The sequence below is a fragment of the Kogia breviceps genome, chromosome 2 (assembly GCF_026419965.1).
Source record: "Kogia breviceps isolate mKogBre1 chromosome 2, mKogBre1 haplotype 1, whole genome shotgun sequence".
NCBI classification, from domain to species: Eukaryota; Metazoa; Chordata; class Mammalia; order Artiodactyla; family Physeteridae; genus Kogia; species Kogia breviceps.
The window spans coordinates 190447152-190471276 of record NC_081311.1 but is presented as its reverse complement, the minus strand read 5'-3'; the positions used below and the strand labels follow the sequence as shown (position 1 = coordinate 190471276).

General features: G+C 42.1%; 1 protein-coding gene across 2 annotated transcripts in view; it reads left to right on the top strand.

Annotated features, from left to right (window-relative positions):
* COL4A4 (collagen type IV alpha 4 chain) overlaps positions 1-24125 on the top strand; it is a 141748-nt gene that overhangs the window by 76352 nt on the left and 41271 nt on the right. For both annotated transcript variants that reach the window (XR_010839234.1, XM_067027016.1), the window contains exons 24-32: positions 9388-9460; positions 10565-10671; positions 13575-13758; positions 15901-15969; positions 17708-17815; positions 18288-18506; positions 20373-20534; positions 21581-21751; positions 23120-23263. Coding sequence is in view for 1 of the 2 variants with exons in the window: in XM_067027016.1 (XP_066883117.1) it covers positions 9388-9460; positions 10565-10671; positions 13575-13758; positions 15901-15969; positions 17708-17815; positions 18288-18506; positions 20373-20534; positions 21581-21751; positions 23120-23263 (1237 nt within the window). In the remaining variant the exon portion in view is untranslated. The remainder of the gene's footprint in view (positions 1-9387; positions 9461-10564; positions 10672-13574; positions 13759-15900; positions 15970-17707; positions 17816-18287; positions 18507-20372; positions 20535-21580; positions 21752-23119; positions 23264-24125) is intronic.

Sequence of the window (24125 nt, the reverse complement as noted above, 5' to 3'; positions counted from 1 at the left end):
TCCGCTTCTTTAATTCAACTTTGTATAGTCATTTTAAAATTTTTTATTTTTTAAAACAGTCTTTTTTTAAATTTATTTTTGGCTGCATTGGGTCTTCGTTGCTGTGCACGGGGTTTCTCTAGTTGTGGCGATCGGGGGCTACTCTTCGTTGCGGTGCACGGGCTTCCCGTTGTGGTGGCATCTCTTGTTGCGGAGCATGGGCTGTAAGCACGTGGGCTTCAGTAGTTGCAGCACGCAGGCTCAGTAGTTGTGGCTCACGGGCTCTAGAGTGCAGGCTCAGCAATTGTGGCACACGGGCTTAGTTGCTCCACGGCATGTGGGATCTTCCCAGACCAGGGCTCAAACCTGTGTCCCCTGCCTTGGCAGGCGGATTCTTAACCACTGAGCCACCAGGGAAGTCCCATAGTTATTTTTTTATGTTATTACTTAATCTTCATAATGAAGGTTTTATTGGCACTAAAATATTTTTCTTCTTTCACATTGAGTCACTTCTCAGAGCTAACATCTTGGAGTGTGGATTACTAGTTCAGCCAGGGTTATCCTGGTGGAGGTTTATGTAATGCAGTTGCTCCAGGGCTTACCTCTTAATTAAAAAAAAAAATTTATTTTAAATTAAAGTGTAGTTGATTTACCATGTTGCATTAAACTGGCCATTTTCTGATGTCTCTGTTCTGTGTATGATTCTGTCCATATGACTTCTCTGTACTAAATTCATCTCACTGTGATCACAGTTAGGGACCCAGTTCATACTATGCGGCACAGGAAAGGAAAGGAGGGAGGGAGGGATGGACAGAAAGAGAGAGCTTTAAGGACCCACAGACAAGCATTCTTGGGTGCTCTCACTCTGCCATACGTCTCTCCTCTGCTGGTCCCTGGCTCCAGAAGCCACAGATTTGTGGGAAAGTAGAAAACAGAAAAGTAGGTTTAAGTTCTTTGCAATTTTTTCTGTGGTTGGCCCAAAGCCTTGTATTCATGGCCTGAGCCTGAGAGCAGTTCCCAGGATGGAGATTTGCCACCATGATGCTCTATTGGAAGGCGTAGGGCTTAGGAGCATGTGGACCAAGCTTCAAATCCCAACTCTGACATTGGTGAGCTCTGTGGTGTTCCTGTAAGATGGATATAATAACACCTGTCCAACAGGTTTGTTGGTAAGAATTCAATTCAACAGTATATTCTGAGAGCTACAAGGTACACACCAGTGAACCAGATGGCCAGGGTGGCTGCCCCAGAGGAGTTGCAGCCAAACCAAAGGTCACAAACGGCCATGGACTAAATCTGAACCTCCAGCATGTTTCATTCTGTCCTCACAGTGTTTGTTTTCGTGTTATTAATATGTTTCTGGCTGCCCTTGAGAAACTGGAAGCTCATTAGCACAGGTCACTGGATCCTCACCACTGCCGGAAGCTGAGGAGGTCTGGGGGCTCGAGTCTCCACCATGCCCTCTCACCTGCTTTTGGGAAGAGCATGGCCCCCCAGTGGGCATCTACGGTTGAAGTCTCTGATCTAGACTGTGTATAAAATACCTAGTACATGCCCGGCAGAGAGGACTTCTTGTGGCTGCTGAGATTTTGTTGTTGTGTAATTTTTTTTTAACCTCTTTATTGGAGTATAATTGCTTTACGATGGTGTGTTAGTTTCTGCTGTATAACAAAGTGAACCAGCTATACGTATACATGTATCCCCATATCCCATCCCTCTTGCGTCTCCCTCCCACCATCGTTATCCCACCCCTCTAGCTGGACACAAAGCACCGAGCTGATCTCCCTGTGCTATGCGGCTGCTTCCCACTAGCTATCTATTTTACATTTGGTAGTGTATATATGTCCCTGCCATTCTCTCACTTCATCCCAGCCTACCTTCCCCCTCTCCGTGTCCTCAAGTCCATTCTCTACGTCTGCGTCTTTATTCCTGTCCTGCCCCTAGGTTCTTTAGAAACTTTTATTTTTTTTAGATTCCATATATATGTGTTAGCATATGGTATTTGTTTTTCTCTTTCTGACTTACTTCACTCTGTATGACAGTCTCTAGGTCCATCCACCTCACTACAGATAACTCAATTTGGTTTCTTTTTATGGATGAGTAATATTCCATCATATATATGTGCCACATCTTCTTTATCCATTCATCTGTTGATGGACACTTAGGTTGCTTCCATGTCTTGGCTATTGTAAATAGAACTGCAGTGAACATTGTGGTACATGACTCTTTTTGAATTATGGTTTTCTCAGGGTATATGCCCAGTAGTGGGATTGCTGGGTCATACGGTAGTTCTATTTTTAGCTTTTTAAGGAACCTCCATACTGTTCTCCATAGTGGTTGTATCAATTTACATTTCCACCAACAGTGCAAGAGGGTTCCCTTTTCTCCACACCCTCTCCAGCATTGATTGTTTGTAGATTTTTTGATGATGGCCATTCTGACTGGTGTGAGGTGATACCACATTGTAGTTTTAGTTTGTATTTCTCTAATTAGTGATGTTGAGCGTTCTTTCATATGTTTGTTAGCAATCTGTATATCTTCTTTGGAGAAATGTCTCTTTAGATCTTCTGCCCATTTTTAGATTGGGTTGTTTGTTTTTTTGAAATTGAGCTGCATGAGCTGCTTGTATATTTTGGATATTAATCCTTTGTCAGTTGCTTCGTTTGCAAATATTTTTTCCCATTCTGAGGGTTGTCTTTTGGTCTTGTTTATGTTTTCCTTTGCTATGCAAAATCTTTTACGTTTCATTAGGTCCCATTTGTTTATTTTTGTTTTTATTTCCATTTCTCTAGGAGATGGGGCAAAAAGGTGATTATGTGATTTATGTCGTAGAGTGTTCTGCTTATGTTTTCCTCCAAGAGTTTTATAGTGTCTGGTCTTACATTTAGGTCTGTAATCCATTTTGAGTTTATTTTTGTGCATGGTGTTAGGGAGTGTTCTAATTTCATTCTTTTACATGTAGCTGTCCAGTTTTCCCAGCACCACTTATAGAAGAGGCTGTCTTTTCTCTATTGTATATTCTTCCCTCCTTTATCAAAGATAGGGTGACCATATGTGCATGGGTTTATCTCTGGGCTTTCTATCCTGCTCCATTGATCTATATTTCTGTTTTTGTGCTAGTACCATACTGTCTTGATTACTGTAGCTTTGTAGTATAGTCTGAAGTCAGGGAGCCGGATTCCTCCAGCTCTGTTTTTCTTTCTCAAGATTGCTTTGACTGTTCGAGGTCTTTTGTGTTTCCATACAAATTGTGAAATTTTTGTTCTAGTTCTGTGAAAAATGCCATTGGCAGTTTGATAGGGATTGCATTGAATCTGTAGATTGCTTTGGGTAGTATAGTCATTTTCACAATGTTGATTCTTCCAGTTCAAGAACATGGTATATCTCTCCATCTGTTTGTATCATCTTTAATTCCTTTCATCAGTGTCTTGTAGTTTTCTGCATAAAGGCCTTTTGTCTTCTTAGGTAGATTTATTCCTAGGTATTTTATTCTTTTTGTTGCAATGGTAAATGGGAGTGTTTCCTTAATTTCTCTTTCAGATTTTTCATCATTAGTGTATAGGAATGCAAGAGATTTCTGTGCATAATTTTGTATCCTGCTATTTTACCAAATTCATTGATTAGCTTTAGTAGTTTTCTGGTAGCATCATTATGTATAGTATCATGTCATCTGCAAACATTGACACTTTATTTCTTCTTTTCTGATTTGGATTCATTTTATTTCTTTCTCTTCTCTGATTTCTATGGCTAAAACTTCCAAAACTATGTTGAATAATAGTGATGAGAGTGGGTAACCTTGTCTTGTTCCTGATCTTAGAGGAAATGGTTTCAGTTTTCACCACTGAGAAAGATGTTGGCTGTGGGTTTGTCATATATGGCCTTTATTATGTTGAGGTAAGTTCCCTCTGTGTCTATATTCTGGAGAGTTTTTATCATAAATGGGTGTTGAATTTTGTCAAAAGTTTTTTCTGCATCTAATGAGATGATCATATGGTTTTTCTCCTTCAGTTTGTTAATATGATGTATCACATTGATTGATTTGCGTATATTGAAGAATCCTTGCATGCTTGGGATAAACCCCACTTGATCATGGTGTATGATCCTTTTAATGTGCTGTTGGATTCTGTTTGCTAGCATTTTTTTTGAGGATTTTTGCATCTATGTTCATCAATGATATTGGCCTGCAGTTTTCTTTTTTTGTGACATCTCTGTCTGTCTTGTTATCAGGGTGATGGTGGCCTCGTAGAATGAGCTGGAGAGTGTTCCTCCCTCTGCTATATTTTGGAAGAGTTTGAGAAGGATTTGTGTTAGCTCTTCTCTAAATGTTTGAGAGAATTCACCTGTGACCCCATCTGGTCCTGGGCTTTTGTTTGTTGGAAGATTTGTAATCACAGTTTCAATTTCAGTGCTTGTGATTGGTCTGTTTATATTTTCTATTTCTTCCTGGTTCAGTCTTGGAAGGTTGTGGTTTTCTAAGAATGTGTCCATTTCTTCCAGGTTGTCCATTTTATTGGCATATCTTTGCTTGTAGTAATATCTCATGATCGTTTGTGTTTCTGCAGTGTCAGTTGTTACTTCTCCTTTTTCCTTTCTAAGTTTACTGATTTGAGCCTTCTCCCCTTTTCTCTTGATGAGTCTGGCTAGTGGTTTGTCAATTTTATCTTCTCAAAGAACCAGCTTTTAGTTTTATTGATCTTTCCTGTCATTTCCTTCATTTCTTTTTCATTTATTTCTGATCTGATCTTTATGATTTCTTTCCTTCTGCTTACTTTGGGGATATTTTGTTCTTCTTTCTCTAATTGCTTTAGGTGTAAGGTTAGCTTGTTTATTTGAGATGTTTCTTGTTTCTTGAGGTGGCATTCTATTGCTATAAACTTCCCTCTTAAAACTGCTTTTGCTGCATCCCATGGGTTTTGGGTCATTGTGTTTTCATTGTCATTTGTTTCTAGGTATTTTTTGATTTTCTCTTTGATTTCTTCAGTGATCTCTTGCTTATTTAGTAGTGTATTGTTTAGCCTCCGTGTGTTTGTATTTTTTTACAGATATTTTCCTGTAATTGATATCTAGTCTCATAATGTTGTGGTTGGAAATGATACTTGATATGATTTCAATTTTCTTAAATTTACCAAGGCTTGATTTGTTACCCAAGATATGATCTATCCTGGAGAATGTTCCATGCGCATTTGAGAAGAAAGTGTATGCTGTTGTTTTGGGATGGAATGTCCTAAAAATATCAATTAAGTCCATCTTGTTTAATGTATCATTTAAAGCTTGTGTTTCCTTATTTATTTTCATTTTGGATGATTTGTCCATTGGTGAAAGTGGGGTGTTAAAGTCCCCTACTATGACTGTGTAACTGTCGATTTCCCCTTTTATGGCTGTTAGCATGTGCCTTATATATTAAGGTGCTCCTATGTTGGGTGCATAAATATTTACAATTGTTATATCTTCTTCTTGGATTGATCCCTTGATCATTATTTATTGTCCTTCTTTGTCTCTTGTAATAGTTTTTATTTTAAAGTCTATTTTGTCTGATATGAGAATTGCTACTCCAGCTATCTTTTGGTTTCCATTCGCATGGAATGTTTTTTCCATCCCCTCACTTTCAGTCTGTATGTGTCCCTAGGTCTGAAGTGGGTCTCTTGTAGACAGCATATATACGTGTCTTGTTTTTGTATCCATTCAGCCAATCTATGTCTTTTGGTTGGAGCATTTAATCCATTTACATTTAAGGTAATTTTCGATATGTATGTTCCTTAATTGTTTTGGGTTTGTTATTGTAGGTCTTTTCCTTCTCTTGTGTTTCCTGCCTAGAGAAGTTCCTTTAGCATTTGTTGTAAAGCTGGTTTGGTGGTGCTGAATTCTCTTAGCTTTTGCTTGTCTGTAAAGGTTTTAATTTCTCCGTCGAATCTGAATGAGATCCTTGCTGGGTAGAGTAATCTTGGTTGTGGGTTTTTCCCTTTCATCACTTTAAATATGTCCTGACACTCCTTTCTGGCTTTCAGAGCTCCTGCTGAAAGATCAGCTGTTAACCTTATGGGGATTCCCTTGTATGTTATTTGTTGCTTTTCCCTTGCTGCTTTTAATATTTTTTCTTTGTGTTTAATTTTTGATAGTTTGGTTAATATGTGTCTTGGCATGTTTCTCCTTGGATTTATCCTGTATGGGACTCTGCACTTCCTGGACTTGATTGACTATTTCCTTTCCCATGTTAGGGAAGTTTTCAACTATAATCTCTTCTAATATTTTCTCAGTCCCTTTTTTCTCTTCTTCTTCTGTGACCCCTATAATTCAAATGTTGGTGCATTTAATGTTGTCCCAGAGGTCTCTCTGACTGTCCTCAATTCTTTTCATTCTTTTTTCTTTATTCTGCTCTGCAGTAGTTATTTCCACTATTTTATTTTCCAGGTCACTTATCCGTTCTTCTGCCTCACTTATTCTGCTATTGATCCCTTCTAGAGAATTTTAAATTTCATTTATTGTGTTGTTCATCATTGTTTGTTTGCTCTTTAGTTCTTCTATGTCCTTGTTAAACGTTTCTTGTATTTTCTCCATTCTATTTCCAAGAATTTGGATATCTTTACTATCATTACTCTGAATTCTTTTTCAGGTAGACTGCCTATTTCCTCTTCATTTGTTTGGTCTGGTGGGTTTTTACCTTGCTCCCTCATCTGCTGTATGTTTTTCTGTCTTCTTATTTTGCTTAATTTACTGTGTTTGGGGTCTTCTTTGCGCAGGCTGCAAGTTTGTAGTTCCCGTTGTTTTTGGTGTTTGCCCCCAGTGGCTAAGGTTGGTTCAGTGAGTAGTGTAGGCTTCCTGGTGGGGGGGACTGGTTCCTGTATTGTGGTGGATGAGGCTGGATCTTGTCTTTCTGGTGGGCAGGACTGCATCCAGTGGTGTGTTTTGGGGTGTCTGTGAACTTATTATGATTTTAGGCAGCCTCTCTGCTAATGGGTGGGGTTATGTTCCTGTCTTGCTAGTTGTTTGGCTTTGGGTGTCCAGCGCTGTAGCTTGCTGGTCGCTCAGTGGAGTTGAGTCTTAGTGTTGGGATGGAGATCTCTGTTAGAGCTTTCGTCGTTTGATATTACATGGAGCTGGGAGGCCTCTGGTGGACCAGTGTCCTGAACTCGGCTCTCCCACCTCAGAGGCTCATGCCTGACACCTGGTCAGAGCACCAAGACCCTGTCAGCCACACAGCTCAGAAGAAATGTGAGATAAATAAATAAATAAATAAATAAATAAATAAATAAATAAATAAATAAATAAATAAAGTTATTAAAATAAAAAAACTTACTAAAATTTTTAAAAAGTAATAAAAAAAAGAAAGATAGAAAGAGAGCAACCATACTAAAAAATAAATCCACCAATGATAACAAGCACTCAAAACTATATTAAAAAAAAAACCTGACAGCCAGAACCCTAGGACAAATGGTAAAAGCAAAGCTATACAGACAAAATCACACGAAGAAGCATACACTTACACCCTCAGAAAAAGAGAGAAAGGAAGAGAAAATATATATATATATATATATAAATTTTAAAAAAGGAAGAGCTCAACGAAATCAATAAACAAATCTACCAATGATAATAAGCTCTAAATACTAAACTAAGATAAACATAAAGCCAGAAACAAATTAGATGCAGAAAACAAACCCCAAGTCTACAGTTGCTCCCAAAGTCACCGCTTCAATTTTGGGTTGATTCATTGGCTCTTCAGGTATTCCAGAGATGATTGATGATTGTGGAGATTTAATCTGCTGCTTCTGAGGCTGTTGGGAGAGATTTCCGTTTCTCTTCTTTGTTCACACAGCTCCTGGGTTTCAGCTTTGGATTTGGCCCCACCTCTGTGTGTAGGTTGCCCTCTGGCATCTGTCCCCTGCCCAGACAGGAGGGGGTTAAAGAAGCAGCTGATTCGGGGGCTCTGGCTCACTTAGGCCGGGGAGAGGGAGGGGTACAGAATGCGGGGCGAGCCTGCGGCCGCAGAGACCAACATGATATTGCCACAGCCTGTGGTGCGCCATGCGTTCTCCCGGGGAAGTTGTCACTGGATCACGGGAACCTGGCAGTGGCGGGCTGCACAGGCTCCCAGGAGGGGAGGTGTGGAGAGTGACCTGTGCTCACACACAGGCCTCTTGGTGGCGGCAGCAGCAGCCTTAGCGTCTCATGCCCGTCTCTGGTGTCCGCACTGATAACTGCGGCTCGTGCCCGTCTCTGGAGCTCGTTTAGGTGGTGCTCTGAATGGGAATATTGAGTAGTGTGTGGAGCTATATTTTCTCTACATTAAATGGCTCCCAACCATTTTGTCCACTTTAGTTTCGATACCTGTTGTATACATTTTAGGCTTTTTCTTTGCTCTTACTGTTTGATGCTGCCATTGTCCTTTCTCTACTTGTACCCCTACCTGCCTTTGTAGTTCACTGCTCATGAACTAATAGAGGCCAGTTAAAAAGATAATTAAGCTTGCTTGACCATGCTGTTAAGATTGTATGAAAAAGAGACAAAGTGGCATCTATGTAAGCAAAGCAAGTTGTCTGCTCAGTCATTTTTACCTCCTTCCAAATTCTTTTCTATGTTTCTTGATCATTGAGGTCACCAGATAAGTGACCTTAAGCTATGTACAGTGCTTCTATAACTGTATTTACCATAATGCTTGGTCATTCTAATATACCAAAGGTAGGATTACAGATTTTTGATATGGCTTACTATTTAATAATATGTAACACAAAACTGTGACCAAAATAGTCCAGTCTCAGGGCAGTGTTGAAGTTAAAAGATGACGAGCTCATTGGCCAAAATTAGTTGTTTACTTGCCATACAGAGGAAATACATTGATTACAGAAAGATTGCCTTCTCTTGCTTATCGGTGTCCTACATTATCACAGTGTTTTTCATCACATTCATTCCTAAACCTCTGTGTTCTGCTCTAATGCCAGCTGTTGTGGTTAACCTCTCCCCTCCTTTCCTCCCAATTCTACATTACAACACTCAAGATAGTTAAATTTTTTAACTGTAAATTATTTTGAGGTAAATTTTTATGTTATGACTCACAGGAAGTTGCACAGTCATACCCAGAGGTCCCATGTACTCTTCACCCGGCTTCCCCCAATGAATATCTTACAGAACCTTAGTAGTTGCCAAAACCAAGAAACTGACAGTGATACATTTCTGTTGACTCAGGCACAGTCGTTATTCAGATTCCACCAGCTTTCACATGCAGTTCAAGAACCTCAGTTTTGTAAGGCAGGACCCCCCCCCCTTGGAAGGTGGGGAAGAGAATGATACCAACAGTACCAAACTAGAATCTAGAACAGGTGATTTAGAAGGAAAGAAGAGAGAGGTTAGATGTATACAAATAACTTTTGACCCATCACAGTTACACTGATTTTCTTCCTCGTATTTTTTACCAAGGGAAAACCTGGTACCTCAGGACCACCTGGCAGCAAAGGAGAAAAAGGTGACCTGGTGGTATCAAGAGTGAAAGGTGAGCATAATCGATCACTTAACTCCCTGCCATTTTATGAATGATGTATGAACCATTATCTTGCATTAATTTCTCCTGTGACTGCAGATCAATTCTATAATAAGATTTGGGATTGTTGAGACTGCTTAAGAAAAATACTCCCTGCCCTTCAGAGTCATGTGAATGTTGAGCCTAAATCCTACGCTCAAATCCTCATTGCTGCGAATTGGGTTTGAAACAAGACCTCCTTTGATTTGCCCAGCATTTATTCACTGCATTATAGTATCCTGTATTAATCAAGAATATTTTGGTTGTAAGTGACAAAAACCCAGCTTGAAGTAGTGTTTTTAGAGAAGTAATTTATTGAGTTGAACAAAATTTGAAAGGTTAGGTGTATGGTTTGCACTTGCCCAGCATTTATTCACTGCATTATAGTATCCTGTATTAATCAAGAATATTTTGGTTGTAAGTGACAAAAACCCAGCTTGAAGTAGTGTTTTTAGAGAAGTAATTTATTGACTTGAACAAACTTTGAAAGGTTAGGTGTTATGGTTTGCACTGAGACGACTGCACGAGAAGGCTGTCTTGGCATCTTGCATCTTTCTTTGCACCATCTGCGTTTTCTCCCTGTCTGGTTTTCTCTGGGCTATGGGTACATGCCTCCAGGTAGCTCCAAGTTCTTACAGCCAGAGGTGAAAGAGACCTCTACCTCTTTCTGCTCCAGTTAGAATAAAAAAGTCCAGGAAGGACTGGATTAGCCTGGGGCATGGGCCCAACCATGGACCATTGCCCCACTCACTGTGGCCAGGGGATGGCATACCGTGTTTGGTGTCACACAAGCAGAGGAAGGTGCTGTAGGGATTGGCACCTCCACACACAACCTCCTTGTTGGAACAGGAAAATAAACATTTCCCAAATAAGAGATTCAATGGGTTTGGCAATTGTCAGTCGGAATTCCCTTTGACTTTTGTATGATGGTCTTCGTGTGACTTTAGTCAACTGAGACACTCAGAGGAACCTCTGCCAGCCCAATGTCATGGTCATTGCCTTTATCTTTAGTCCTTTGTTTCCTTCTACTTCATCCATTGCTGAGAAGGGCTTGACTCTTTCGGCCTTTGTTACCAGGGCACAAAGGAGAAAGAGGTCCTGATGGGCCCCCAGGATTTCCAGGGCAGCAGGGACAACACAGTCAAGATGGATATGCTGGAGAAAAAGGGGACCCAGGACCGCTGGTGTGTATAATTCTTCTCCTGCTATAGAGTTGCACTCTGTTACATGGTCACAAAGCATCTGTTTTCCCCTTCTCAGTTTAAAAAAGCTGAACAGTAAAGTGTCAACGTGCTGTAAGTCAGAGTCACCTTTGATTCACTGCCACAAAAAGATGGCTGTTCTAAAAGGTATAGCTTATTGCAGATGGTCTAAAATCCTTAGTGGCAGTTCATCATAGCAAGACTTTCTGTCCCTAGTCTTTATATTATTCTCGTGGTGCTTATTTCCTTCTGGGGCCCTTGTCTCTACAAAGCCTCCACTGGTTTCAGTTCTGTTCGGTTGACTCTGTAGGGTGGAGGATAGCGCACAGGTCCTGATAATTACCTTCAGTTCTGTTCTCTGATGAAGAAGCACATGAGGCGAAGTGGCAAGCAAGAAAGGATGAACTAGTGCAGATCCACTGGATAGACGTATTGGCTGATGGAAGGTCCCACTGATAGATGATAATTCTGCATTTTTCAAACATGTTTTGGGTGGAGACCACATGTAGCTGATGAAGTTCATATGAAAAGACTATGAGACATAATCAGGAACTGAAAATATCTTGGCGTATGAGGTATTTTTGAATGCTTGCAATGCCACACAAACTGAGCTAGAGGTTTTACCAGTAACTGTGGTCTTCTGAGGAACGATTATCTTTGAGAGTTTACAGTAAGGAGATGGAGGCTTAGGGTATGTTACTCAGGGTCAACAATATATCAAGTAGGCTAGACAGGAGGGAAAACCCAGTCTTTCTTATTTCAAGTACATGCTGTTTCCACCAGATCATGCAGCCTGCCGTTGAGAGTGTTGTAAAAATGAAGGACCATGTTCTGATTTTATAGGAATCCTATCTGATAAAATACATGTGAATAAGAGACAGAAGTTTGGAAGTTGGGTTAGATGGTATTTATAGCTTCCTGGTCTTTCAGCGGATATTGAGTATATAAATAATCTTCTCTGCTTTAGATTTGGTAATCCCTGTTTCATTCATTCTTTCACCTAAGAAACTACAGTGGTCCCCCCCTTATCCACAGGAGATATGGTGCAAGACCCCAAGTGGATGCCTGAAAACGTGGATGGTACCCGACCCCATACATACCTATGATAAAGTTTAATTTATAGATTAGGCACAGTAAGAGATTAACAACAAATAATAAAATAAAACAATTATAACAATATACTGTAATAAAATTTATGTGAATGTAGTGTCTCTCTCTCTCTCAAAATACCTTATTGTACAAATTTAATGCCTTTCCATCTTAACTAAGCGCTTAGCAAGCACTGTGCCATGACTTCTGCAGGTTGCGGTGTGACAGCAAAACTAGCACAGATTTCATTTTCCTCCTTCACAATTTCATGGATATAAAAGTCATTCTTACCATAGATCTTAGCAACCTCAGCATACGATTCTTTTTTCTTTCCTTATTAAATTGAGAACTTGCACCTTTTCACTTAAAGGAAGCACTTTACAGCTTCTCTTTGGCATATCTGAATTATCAGCATCACTACTCTTGTGCTTTGGGGTTGTTCTTAAGTAAAATAAGGGGGACTTGCACACAAGCACTGCAATACCCCTGCAGTCAATCTGATAAACCAACGCTACTAAGTGACTCACTGAAGGATATGCTGGAGAAAGGGTTGGTTCGCGTCCCTAGTGAGATGGAGCAAGACGGCTTCGTCACGCTACTCAGACAGAGCGCAGTTTAAAACTTGTGGATTGTTTATGTCTGGAATTCTCCATTTAATATTTTCAGACCGTGTGTAACTGAAACCTTGGAAAGTGAAACCGTGAATAAGCAGGGGACCGCTGTGTTTAGAAACCAACGTCACTGAGTGATAAGCGTCATCATATACTAACCTAACTGTGAACAACCGAAGTGTATTTACAGATCAAATTGGGAGAGGAATTTCTATAACACCCACTAGGGATGGGGGAATCTCTCTAGAGTTTCAGACTGAGTCTGAAACAATTCAGACTCATAGACCACATTTGGGACCAGGCCGGCTCAGAAGTCTAGCAGGCGTGACCCTCAACTTGCCTGAAGGGCAGTGTCGGGCGTTCCTCATACACAAGAGTCCTTGCAGCTTTTCATTCAGTTGGGGTGAAGGCAATGAGATTCTCATATGCAGAAGTGTGAGCAGCCTGGACTTGAAAGCCTCCTTCTCCACGGGAGTGTTACCTCCACCGCACAGCTAGCTTGCGGGGACCCCACAAGGCACTTGCCAGCTACAGGAAGCCACCTCTTAAGGAAGCCCCGACAAAGGCCCCCACAGGTCTTTATAGTTCTTCCAGAGCGGATGCAAGTTTTGCAGCCAGGGATTAATTTTACCATAAGCAGTGTGGTCTAGTAACGCAGTTGACATCCATTTTTATGCAGATTCCTGAAGAGCAGAACTAGACCCTTAACCAAAGGTCAAATTCTTATGCAGGAGGAGAAAGGATTCGTCAGCCCTTGGCCCACAGAGGTGGAGGGCGATAGAGTCCATCCCTGTGTCTTACAATAATGCAGAAAAAAAAACGTTTCTAATAGATAAGAATTTATTTAGTTTGTAAGCCCACTACTTCCCTTAGTTTATGCATTTCTATATTTTATTGTATTTACTGTCACAGAGTGGTTCTAAAGAAAATGTCTTATTCTGTATTTAAGATATAACGTATAATTTTCTGTTTTTGAGTCATAAAACACGCATCAAGAGCATATATATGTCTGTAAAACATTAAGAAGAATCTTAGTTAATCATTTAACGTTACATTTGCTATCAGTTAACTTCTAGAATTACGTGGCTTTCTGCATGCATTTTTGTAGCCTACAGTGACAATGATTGCTTTGAGTTCATGGCCTTTCAAAGGTTGGTAATTGACTCTTGATGCAAACGTTCTCAGGGAGATCATGAAGATGCAGCCCCAGGTGATAAAGGGCCTCCCGGACCACCAGGCCTCCCGGGCAAAGCAGGACCCAGGGGGCCTCCGGGACTGGGATTTCCTGGTCCACCAGGAGAGAGAGGGCAACCAGGAGCTCCAGGCTGCCCAGGCAAGAGGGGCCCTGATGGCTGGAAGGGTCAGAAAGGTAATTTTGAATGTTTTTGTGGCAGAATGTCAAGTGAAATCATGGAAACTAAAGTAAGCCTCTCTTCTGGGCAAAGTTATTACAGTTATGGTAGAACCTCTAAAATAAAATTCCCACAATTCACTGTTCAAACCTTGAATGTTGTCAAATGAATAAAAGCATTACAACACAATCAATACTTAAAACAAATCTTTATTTTTTTTTAATTTTTAACATCTTTATTGGAGTATAATTGCTTTACAATGGTGTGTTAGTTTCTGCTTTACAACAAAGTGAATCAGTTATACATATACATATGTTCCCATATCTCTTCCCTCTTGCATCTCCCTCCCTCCCACCCCTCTAGGTGGTCACAAAGCACAGAGCTGAACTCCCTGTGCTATGCGGCTGCTTCCCACTAGCTACCTGTTTTACATGTGGTAGTGTATATATGTCCCTGCCACTCTCTCACATCATCACAGCTTACCCTTCCCCCTCCCCGTATCCTCAAGTCCATGCTCTAGTAGGTCTGTGTTTTATTCCAGTCCTACCACTAATCTCTTCATGACATATAAAACAAATCTTTAAAATGCTAAGATGTCTTTGCTGTTTTATTGGTTTGGCAAATTGCCTTTCATTAATTTCTCAGTATCAATGTGGACAATCTGACTCTTAATATTACATACATGTATATATTCAAAATCTCTCTTTTTTTACTCTTTTGAGATTATGCATTTTATTTGAATAAAAATACTAATATTTCATTTTAAAAATACAGCATTGTCCATGAAAACCCATTTGTAGGCATTCTAGGGAGAAAAAAAGGAGGGATTTTAAATATATTTGACAGTTATTTGGATTTCAAACAATAAAGTGACTTGTAGTTTTATAGCTGAAAACTTTTAAAAAGGCGGGAAAAAGATTGATTTAAGATTTTCTCTTTTGTAGTATGTGCATATGACTTGAGGTACATAGTTGTGAAATTTTATAATATAATAATATGTTTGGTTCTTGCTTTGACAACAGAGAAAGACAAATACCTTGGAATTTGATATGGTTTAAGATCATGGTCTGGAACCATCAAAATATAACATTATTTTTATTCATATGGTACATTTTTTATTTAAGAGCTTATGGTGTAATACATTATGAGATGTAATTTCTGTTATAAAAGGGAAACATTCCATTTTAAAGGAGAGGAAAACTCAGAGCACAACTTTGAAATTTCATTTTCTTTACCAATTGAAATGAAGGATGACAAAACCAGATTGCAAAGTCATTAGAAAAACAAGAGCCAGTATATATATATTTTTAAAATAAATTTATTTATTTTATTTTTGGCTGTGTTTTGTCTTCATTGCTGCATGTGGGCTTTCTCTAGTTGCAGTGAGCGAGGCCTACTCTTTGTTGCGGTGCGCGGACTTCTCATTGCGGTAGCTTCTCTTGTTGCGGAGCATGGGCTTTAGGCGCGTGGGCTTCTGTAGTTGTGGCACATGGGCTCAGTAGTTGTGGCTCGTGGGCTCCAGAGCACAGGCTCAATAGTTGTGGCACATGGGCTTAGTTACTCCACGGCATGTGGGATCTTCTTGCCCAACCAGGGCTCAGGCCCGCATCCCCTGCATTGGCAGACGGATTCCCAACCACTGAGCCACCAGGGAAGCCCCCAGAGACAGTATATTTGAAGCACCTGACCCATGGCAGGCCTTCAGTAAACGGAAGCTGTTATTAGTATCTGTCCCAGTCTCTTCATTTGCACAATTCCCCTACATCCAAGCCAGGAGTCAAATCTTGGGAACTCAGTGTTGGATGCTTGCTGCTATTTCATGATTTCTCAAAGCTTCCGATTCCATTGTATTAGACATCCATGGGTCTATACATCCATTATTTTTTGTAGGTTATTAAACTGATTTCTTGGAATCAATATTTTTCTTATTCTCCTTATGTCTATTACTGTCTGACAGTTGAAGTTCAGATTTCAGGACAGATCTTCTAGAAATTCAACATAAACGTAGTTCAAGTGACCTAATGAGACTCGAGAGTCTTCTTTTCCTTTGAATTCCACATATACTGTATGAAGAAGTATCTTGATCGAGTTGTCATTGAGATTCACATTGCATTGGACTATCAATTATGTGAATGCCACTTTTTTTTTTTCCATTCCAGGTGATACAATTCCTTGTAACATAACCTACCCTGGGAGGCCAGGCCCACCAGGTTTTGATGGACCTCCAGGTATGATCAAGGAGAAGTTACTGTCATACACATTCCCAACCAAAAGAACTGGCAAGACAGATAAACCAATAGCCAATCCTCAGGGAACTATTTAAGATATTTCTACCCTGATTATAAAGTTTTGAGGGACTCTGGGGAAACAGCATTTGTAGCCATTCCCCTTGGGTCCTCAGTCCACCAAACACACTCTGAATAATATTTCTGTGCAACAAAATTTACCTTGGTTTGATCACATATCAGCAAAGATGATTGCCTTTTGAGCATTTTAAAACTATATCTTCTTTCTTTACTTGTGCCCCAAATTGGTCATTTGCTTACTGATTATAAGTTTTACTCTATTCTGCTTTCCAAGAGACCCAAATATCTGACCAGAAACATTCTGAAAAATGCCCATGCATCTACACCCCTGATTACACTTTCATACAACCACTGCACTTGACTCAATCACATGTTTATAGCTGAATTAAACCCTAGATCTATACAAGGGATTTTGTCTAATTCTTTTTTATTTATTTAGCGTTCACTTAAATTGACCTGTTAAGTACTAGCATGGCCACTAAAAGTCACCCCTTTCTTGTTCTGCGTAACTCTCAATACAAAACATGTTTGAGCGTTGAATGATGAATGACTCTGTATTGCCCTCTGTAACCACTAGCTTTCACAGTAGTGTTGTGTAACAACCTCCAAATTGCAGTGGGCTTTAACAAGTAATATTTATTTTCTCTCTATGGGTCTGTCGTTGGCTGGGGTTCAGCTGATCTAAGATGGTCTCTATCGGCTTCTTGCCTGGTCCTGGGTCAGGTCACATCTGCAACAGGCATCTCATTGTGAGGCCAGGGTGTGCTCTGCTCCTGTGGTTGCAGAAATGCCAGAGGGTGGGGCCCAGCTTCACTGGCACTGTTCACACCTCTCATTACTTCATGGTGTTACTATCCTATTGGCCAAAGCAAGTCACATGGCCAAGGCCCGGATCAAAGTGTGGGAAATACGGGCCACCCACCACAAGGCAGTGGCAAGGGTGTGGAAATATAATTCTATATCAGTGGAGTGAAGAATGGTTGGTTGACTGATTGTACTTTCATCTCCACATTTGCTGGTACCTTGTCATGGATGGATAAAAAACACGTATGATCACTTTCAGCAGCTTCGGCCTCAAGCGAAGTGAACACTCAAAGTTTCAGCTAGCAGTTGCATCTCCTTTGAAGTTCATGATTTATAAGTTAGTTTAGCTTAGATAACTCCTTGTAGGAAAACCCAGAAGGTTTTAAAAAAAATCTCAATTCCTTCTGCAGGTGCTTTTTGCCTGTACTTCATTTAAGGGCAAATGCAGTAAGATGTAGGGAAATAGATTTGGTCTTTATTCTGGTGCTTTCTCATCAAGCCACACACTGGCCACCACCTCTGTCCTCTTACAAGGAAGGCTATCCCTCACATATTTGTGTTTGAGACTCAGCATGGGAAGGTATCAAAAGATTCATCTGAATGACGGTGTACGTCCCAAAGGCTTTCAGAAAGAATTCTTTACAGTATGGCTTCTGAGAAAGTACCTTAACACAATCTCTATGAAAAGCTTATTTGGAGCATAAGACTTACAAAAGCCAGGCTAGGCACCGCCTATACTTCCATAAAGTAGAAATACCCTAAGAAAGACTTAACATAGATTTTATTTTTAAAATCATCTTATTTTGTCCTCATTTGATTTGTTTTATTGTGTCTGTGTTTTGTTGTTTTTGTTTAGGTCCAAAGGGATTTCCAGGTCGTCGGGGAGCCCCTGGGTTGAGGTGTTTGGATGGGGAAAAGGGTCAACGTGGCAAACCAGGAATCTCAGAAATACCTGGTCCACCTGGTAAATAAGTGCTTTTCATTTAGGAATGTCTCCTGATCTTAGTCAGCAAATGGCCCAGAGATCCCTAGATGGTGGGGGAATGGTTTTTCTTGATACAGTAAGCTCTTAGCTATGTTTCGATAACTTCTAGGTTATGATACTTTTGTGATGTCCCAGGGCTCCTTAAACCTGGAACATGAGTTATAGGCTATTATATTATATTATGTTGTAGGAACTGCTCAGTCTAGACAGACTGTTTGCCGGTGAATGAAAGCAATTAGGAAAACGTCATTGGCTTATAGGAAACACGGAGTTACAATTCATCTTCTGACAAAAGGTGGCAAAAAAACAGTATTGCCTCAAGTTACTCTTAATTTCAGTAGGTATCCCTGTATTTTAAAACAATGCGTTTTTATCAAAGTAGTAGTCTTATATGTGTGTTGGTTCTATATCTGTACATGTAACAATTTAAACAATTTTTTTTGTTCAATAGGTTTTCATGGTGATATGGGAGATCCAGGTTTGGGAGGTGAAAAGGGGTCCTCCCCTGTCGGACCCCCAGGCTCTCCAGGTTCACCTGGAATGAATGGTCAGAAAGGACCTCCAGGAGACTCTGCTATTGGCTACCCAGGACCCCCAGGAAAGAGGGGTCTTTTAGGAGTACCAGGGCCCAAAGGACTCAGAGGTGATCTTGGACGACCGGGGGCTGCAGGTATGAGGGCTGTGCTCTTCCTGTGGTCCATAAAGCCAGCTCGGTTCTAGAACAGGTCCCCGAAGAGTGTCTAGACTACCTTGCCTTAAAAATCTAGCATGTAAAATTTTCAGTCAAGCATCTTCCTTCATACCTGGGCAGTGGTTCCATTTCTGATAACCTGCATCTGCAGTGTTGCCTTTGCATTTTATCGGTTGTTTGCAAACCCAGCTCACTGTGGCTCAGTCTGTTCAGTTTGATTCAGCAGCTGCCAGACATCTGCCTGCTTTGGACTCCAGGACAGTATGTTAGCTCTGAGGGGCGGGGACTGGGTGCCATTGCCAGGCTGAAGGAGGGCAGGACAGGCTGTCAGAGAAGAGCAGCTCTGCGGGGCAAAGCAGGGTGGGCTGGCCTTCAAAGGAAAGCTCTGGGGGAGGGCTAGGCACGAGCTGAGTTCTGGCCGACTCTGTGTTCTTTGGACACGTGACAGGATAGAGGGACTTTCATTCCGGCAGGGGTAGCAGGCAGGGCAGTGAAACTTCAGTTGGGGAGATGGCCCTGGCACTGATTCACATTCTTTTCTGAAAAAAAAGAAAAGGATTCTTTTCTATGGATTCTTCATGGATCCCCAGCAGAGGTTTTCAGATTTTAATGTACTTAAAAATACCATGGCCCCCCCCAAAAAACAGGGGTGGGGGTCATTAACATCATCATCTTCTGGGCCCCAGTCTCGGAAGTTGTGATTCATTACATCCGAACTGGGTGGAGCCCAGCAGTCCAGTCTGAACTTTAACCCCTGGGGGATGGTGACCAAAAGTGAACCCTAGATCAGACTTCGACAAACAGTGTTCTGGTTCTTTTCTAATGATGGATGGGCCAGTGTTTATTAGGTACCCATGATAGTACAATAGTACAGGGAAAATGGAAGGTGGGGAAATAAGCCACATTCTTTGTCCTCAGAGAGCTTATCCAATAGTTTGTAAGTCAGAAGCATTCGTATACAAAAACCCATTTAATTGGAACGTAACAAGATAATACATTATGTGAGTCAATGAAAACAATTTTGTCCCAGTAATCCCACTCTCTCACTTGTGAAATGTATTTAAGGGAAGAATTCAACAGGAGACGGTTAGTACAAAAATTCTATTGTAGTATTATTCACAGTAGAGGAACAATTGAAAACAGTAAAGAGAGTTAAGTAATACATACATACACACACTCACACACCACACTCAAAGGAATACAATTCAGCTATTAACAATTAAAATTATATTTGCAAAGATTACAATAAAAAGGAAAACATTTGCATATTAACATGCAATATGAAATAACCCAACAATTGAAAGTGCACTGGGATTGCTATTTTAAAAATGCAAACATATGAACCAAAATACAATGGAAACATTAAACAATAAAATAGATTTTTAGGTTAAGGTGTAGAATTATGGAAGACTTTTTTCCCCCTGAAGATCATGATGCTATCTTTCCACTAAATACAGATTTTGAGAGTTGGAGTGATGAGATCGTTTACAAAATGCAAATTCAGACAGTACAGACTGGACGTGCAAGCACTGTGGTGTAAAGCCTGCCGCAACGTTAGAGGTTAATGAAAATCAGGAAGAACTGCGTGGATTTTTAATTTGCATAAGCAACTTCTAGATTGTCTGCATAACCTTATCAAGTAATTCTCTTAGCAATGCATGCTTTTACAGTGCACTTGGAGCTCACTAGATCTATGATAAGAAAATCCATTCAGAGGCTTAACTCATTGGAGCCCAGAGCCGGGATCAAAATGTTTACCTCCAGTATTGATACACATGAATACCACTGTAGGACGTCTATGCAGTGTTATGCCCTCAGTGTCACAGATGAACTGTATCATTTCAGGGCCAGCTGGCATGCCCGGATTCCCGGGTCTCAAAGGTCCCAGAGGGAGAGAGGGAAGCGCTGGGTTTCCGGGGATCCCAGGCCCACCGGGCCATTCCTGTGAAAGAGGCGCTCCAGGGAGACCAGGGCCACCAGGGCTCCCTGGAGCTCCAGGAAGTCCAGGTAAGTGTCGGGAGGTGTCAAGAACTGTGACAGGTGTGGGGTTTACCCTACTTACAGAGGAATAAGCTCACCTGTTGCTCTTTTACGGATGCTGTGGCAGAAGGAAGATTCTTGGGTCAGAAACAAAGGATTTGATTATTTACGGCACCGCAAGTAGCATGAGTTTCATGTTGGTTTGTGTCATTTCCTGTGTCACCCAAGTGTCTCGGGGGTGACATAAGAGGGGCTAGTGGATGTCGCACACGTGGTGGGTTGCAGTTTCTGAGCCCGAGATACAACAGCTGTACATTAACCTGCAAAACAGCTCGCTTTTCTTACTGGGGGAGGCACTATATCTGTCAGGCTGCTCGCTGCCAACACAGCCTTGAGAAGTAGCCCGAGTGAGGATGGCTCAGGACCCTCTGTTCTTGGAATACCCAGCAAGACATCAAAGAGACCCATGAGAAAGTGTCTCTCAACCCAAGGTGCTGGGGGGCTATTTCCAACATGATCTTTATTTCACCATCCAGATTGTCACCTGTTGTTTAAATTCTACTGTGTTTATCCAAATCCAAGAATACACCCTCTCAAAGGATCAAAACGAGATTGGAGCAAACCCTGCCACTACAGCTTTGTTTTTAATCACCAATGATCCTAGATGACGTTGCTGATTCCTATAATTCTCTCATTACACAGTGAACAGCTTGACCAAAATTCACTTGGCTGTAGCTTTAAGAAGCACCTGGAATGTTTTCTCCTATTAGTTCCCACCCTCTCCCCACCCAAGAGGAAATATAAATTCTTTACCCTTATCCATTTTCCATTTTAAAAGACTTTATAATGCATCTCAACTGGGAAATATTTATTCAAGTAATCTGCCTTTCTTTTATAGCAGCCAGAAAAATATATATTTAGACTGATGCAGAGTCGCTACTGTGATTTTAGCTGATAAATATTGTTTACTTGGCCACAGATACACAATTTAAGCGACCACGGATTTTTTTCCTGCCGGCGTGTGAGGCCGGTTCTCAGCCTTCCTACATTGTTGTCACCGCGCTTTGTCACAGGTGCCCCAGGTTGGAAAGGACAACAAGGGGACGTGGGGCCTCCCGGACCCGCTGGAATGAAGGGCCTCCCCGGAGTCCCAGGACGGCCGGGGGCAGATGGCCCCCCAGGGCCCCCGGGAGTCCCAGGCCCCACTGGGGATGATGCGCTACCCGGTCTTCCAGGCCCAAAGGGTGGGTATTGCTTTTCCATTATCCCCCCCCCCGCCCACCATTTTATAAACCTGAAATCCACTGCCGAGTGAAGACAATTACATGAGACCATACTGTAGAGTTTGCTGGTATATTAGCCTGACTTGCTCCTTTCCTGTGTGACTTCTCCCTTCTTCTTGTCTTCTGTATTGTAATTTCCAGGGGCAGAGTGTTCTGGGTTAGGTAAACGGGAGTGTTGAGGGGAGGGGTTAGGTCCACAGAACCCCCACACACTAATGCCCGAAGGACTGGGTGGTACTGATGGAGCGAGGTCAGGGCTGATGTGCTTCCACTTTGGATGGGCCCCTCCCTCCACACTCCCTCCCTCCCCCCTCTCTCTACACTCCCTCCCTCCCCCCCCTCCACACACTCCCTCCCTCCCCCCCTCCACACACTCCCTCCCCCCCCTCCACACACTCCCTCCCTCCCCCCCCTCCACACACTCCCTCCCTCCCCCCCTCCACACACTCCCTCCCTCCCCCCCCTCCACACACTCCCTCCCTCCCCCCCTCCACACACTCCCTCCCTCCCCCCCCTCCACACTCCCTCCCTCCCCCTCCTCCACACTCCCTCCCTCCCCCCCCTCCACACTCCCTCCCTCCCCCCCTCCACACTCCCCCCTCCCCCCCTCCATACTCCCCCCCCTCCATACTCCCCCCCCTGCAACACCCAGTTCTTTTTTTTTCTTGTTTAGGCACTACCTGTGTGCCAAGGCCCAGACCAACATCTTTGAACTTCTGCTTCTTTCTTTTTAAAATTTATGTATTTTATTTATTTACTTTTGGCTGCATTGGGTCCCCGTTGCTGCACATGGGCCCTCCCTAGTTGTGGAGAGCGGGGGCTGCTCTTCATTGTGGTGGGCAGGCTTCTCATTGCGGTGGCTTCCTACTGCGGAGCACAGGCTCCAGAGTGCAGGCTCAGCTGTGGCATATGGGCGCAGTAGTTGTGGCTCACGGGCTCCAGAGCGCAGGCTCAGTAGTTGTGGTGCACGGGCCTAGCCGCTCCGCAGCATGTGGGATCCTCCCGGACCGGTGCTCGAACCCGTGTCCCCTGCATTGGCAGGCGGACTCTTAACCACTGCGCCACCAGGGAAGCCCAGGTCTCTTAAAGCTTTGTGGGATCTGGACTCAGAAGCATAAAGGCCTGCAGTTCAGATCTGTGGGGGAGAAAACTGAGGCTTGGATGGGACAGAACGTCTCTTACAGGTGAGAGGCTGGTAGTGACTGTTCCCTTCAGCACAAGCTCAGAGTTAGGGGGAGTTCGCGTCTCCACGTGGACGGCAAGGAACGCAGATCTAGGAACCATACTAGCCTATAATACTTTTCCCTAAAATTTCATGTTACTCCTCAGGACGCCAGGGGCTGCCCGGCTTCCTGGGTTTTCCGGGAGAGAGAGGAAAGCCTGGCCCAGACGGACACCCTGGCAGAAAGGGAGAACGCGGAGAAAAGGGTTGGCCCGGCCCCCTGGGAGACCGAGGAGTGAAAGGTGACAAAGGTAAACGCGGCTAATAGCACAGCGATGCAGCATAGATTGTTTTTAGTGTTTGACCAGAACCTATAAGTATGATCCCTGAAAAAATAAAATGGAACTATCCTGCAGCTTGGATTCTGCTGCCTTTTGAATCTGTGGTGTTTGTTTTAGGCTTTTAAACAAAATGTATTTTCCTTTCCTCCCAATCTTATTCCATATAACTATGGCAAATGACTTGCTCTATTAATAGAAAAAAATTAACAAGGGCTTTGATTTATAGCTTTTGGGTTTCAGAAAACCTTCTCACATTTTGGGAAGGGGGTGCAGGCAGGACTCCTGGTCCCCAAACCCTCCTTCAATTTTTTTAAATGAAAAAAACAGTTTTTTTGTTAAGGCCATATGGTCTCTGTCGAAATTACACAACTCAGCATTTGTAGCACAAAAGCAGCCTGAGACAACACGTAAACAAACAAACATAGCTGTGTTCTGGTAAAATTTTATTTATGGACACTGAAACTTGAACTTCACTTAATTTCACATGTCATAAAGTATTATTCTTATTTTGAGTCCCCTCCCCCAATGATTTGAAAGTGTGAAAGTCATTCACAGCTCATGGATCATTATGAAAACTGGCAGCAGGTGGGATTTGGCCCGTGGGCTGTAGTCTGCTGACCACTGAACTAGATGAGTCCGCTTTCATCTGGGCCATGAATTGCATCTCGCCCAAGCTTCATTTAAAGAAAAGTTTCCGTTACTATTTTTAAAAAAAGTTTCAAGACCACTGGTGTCAATGTTCTGTGCCCACCCCTGTTAAATATTTACTTTGATCTCTTAGCCTTGAGGCTGTGGTGAGTGAAGGTAAGATTTCATTTCCAGTGTTAAGAAT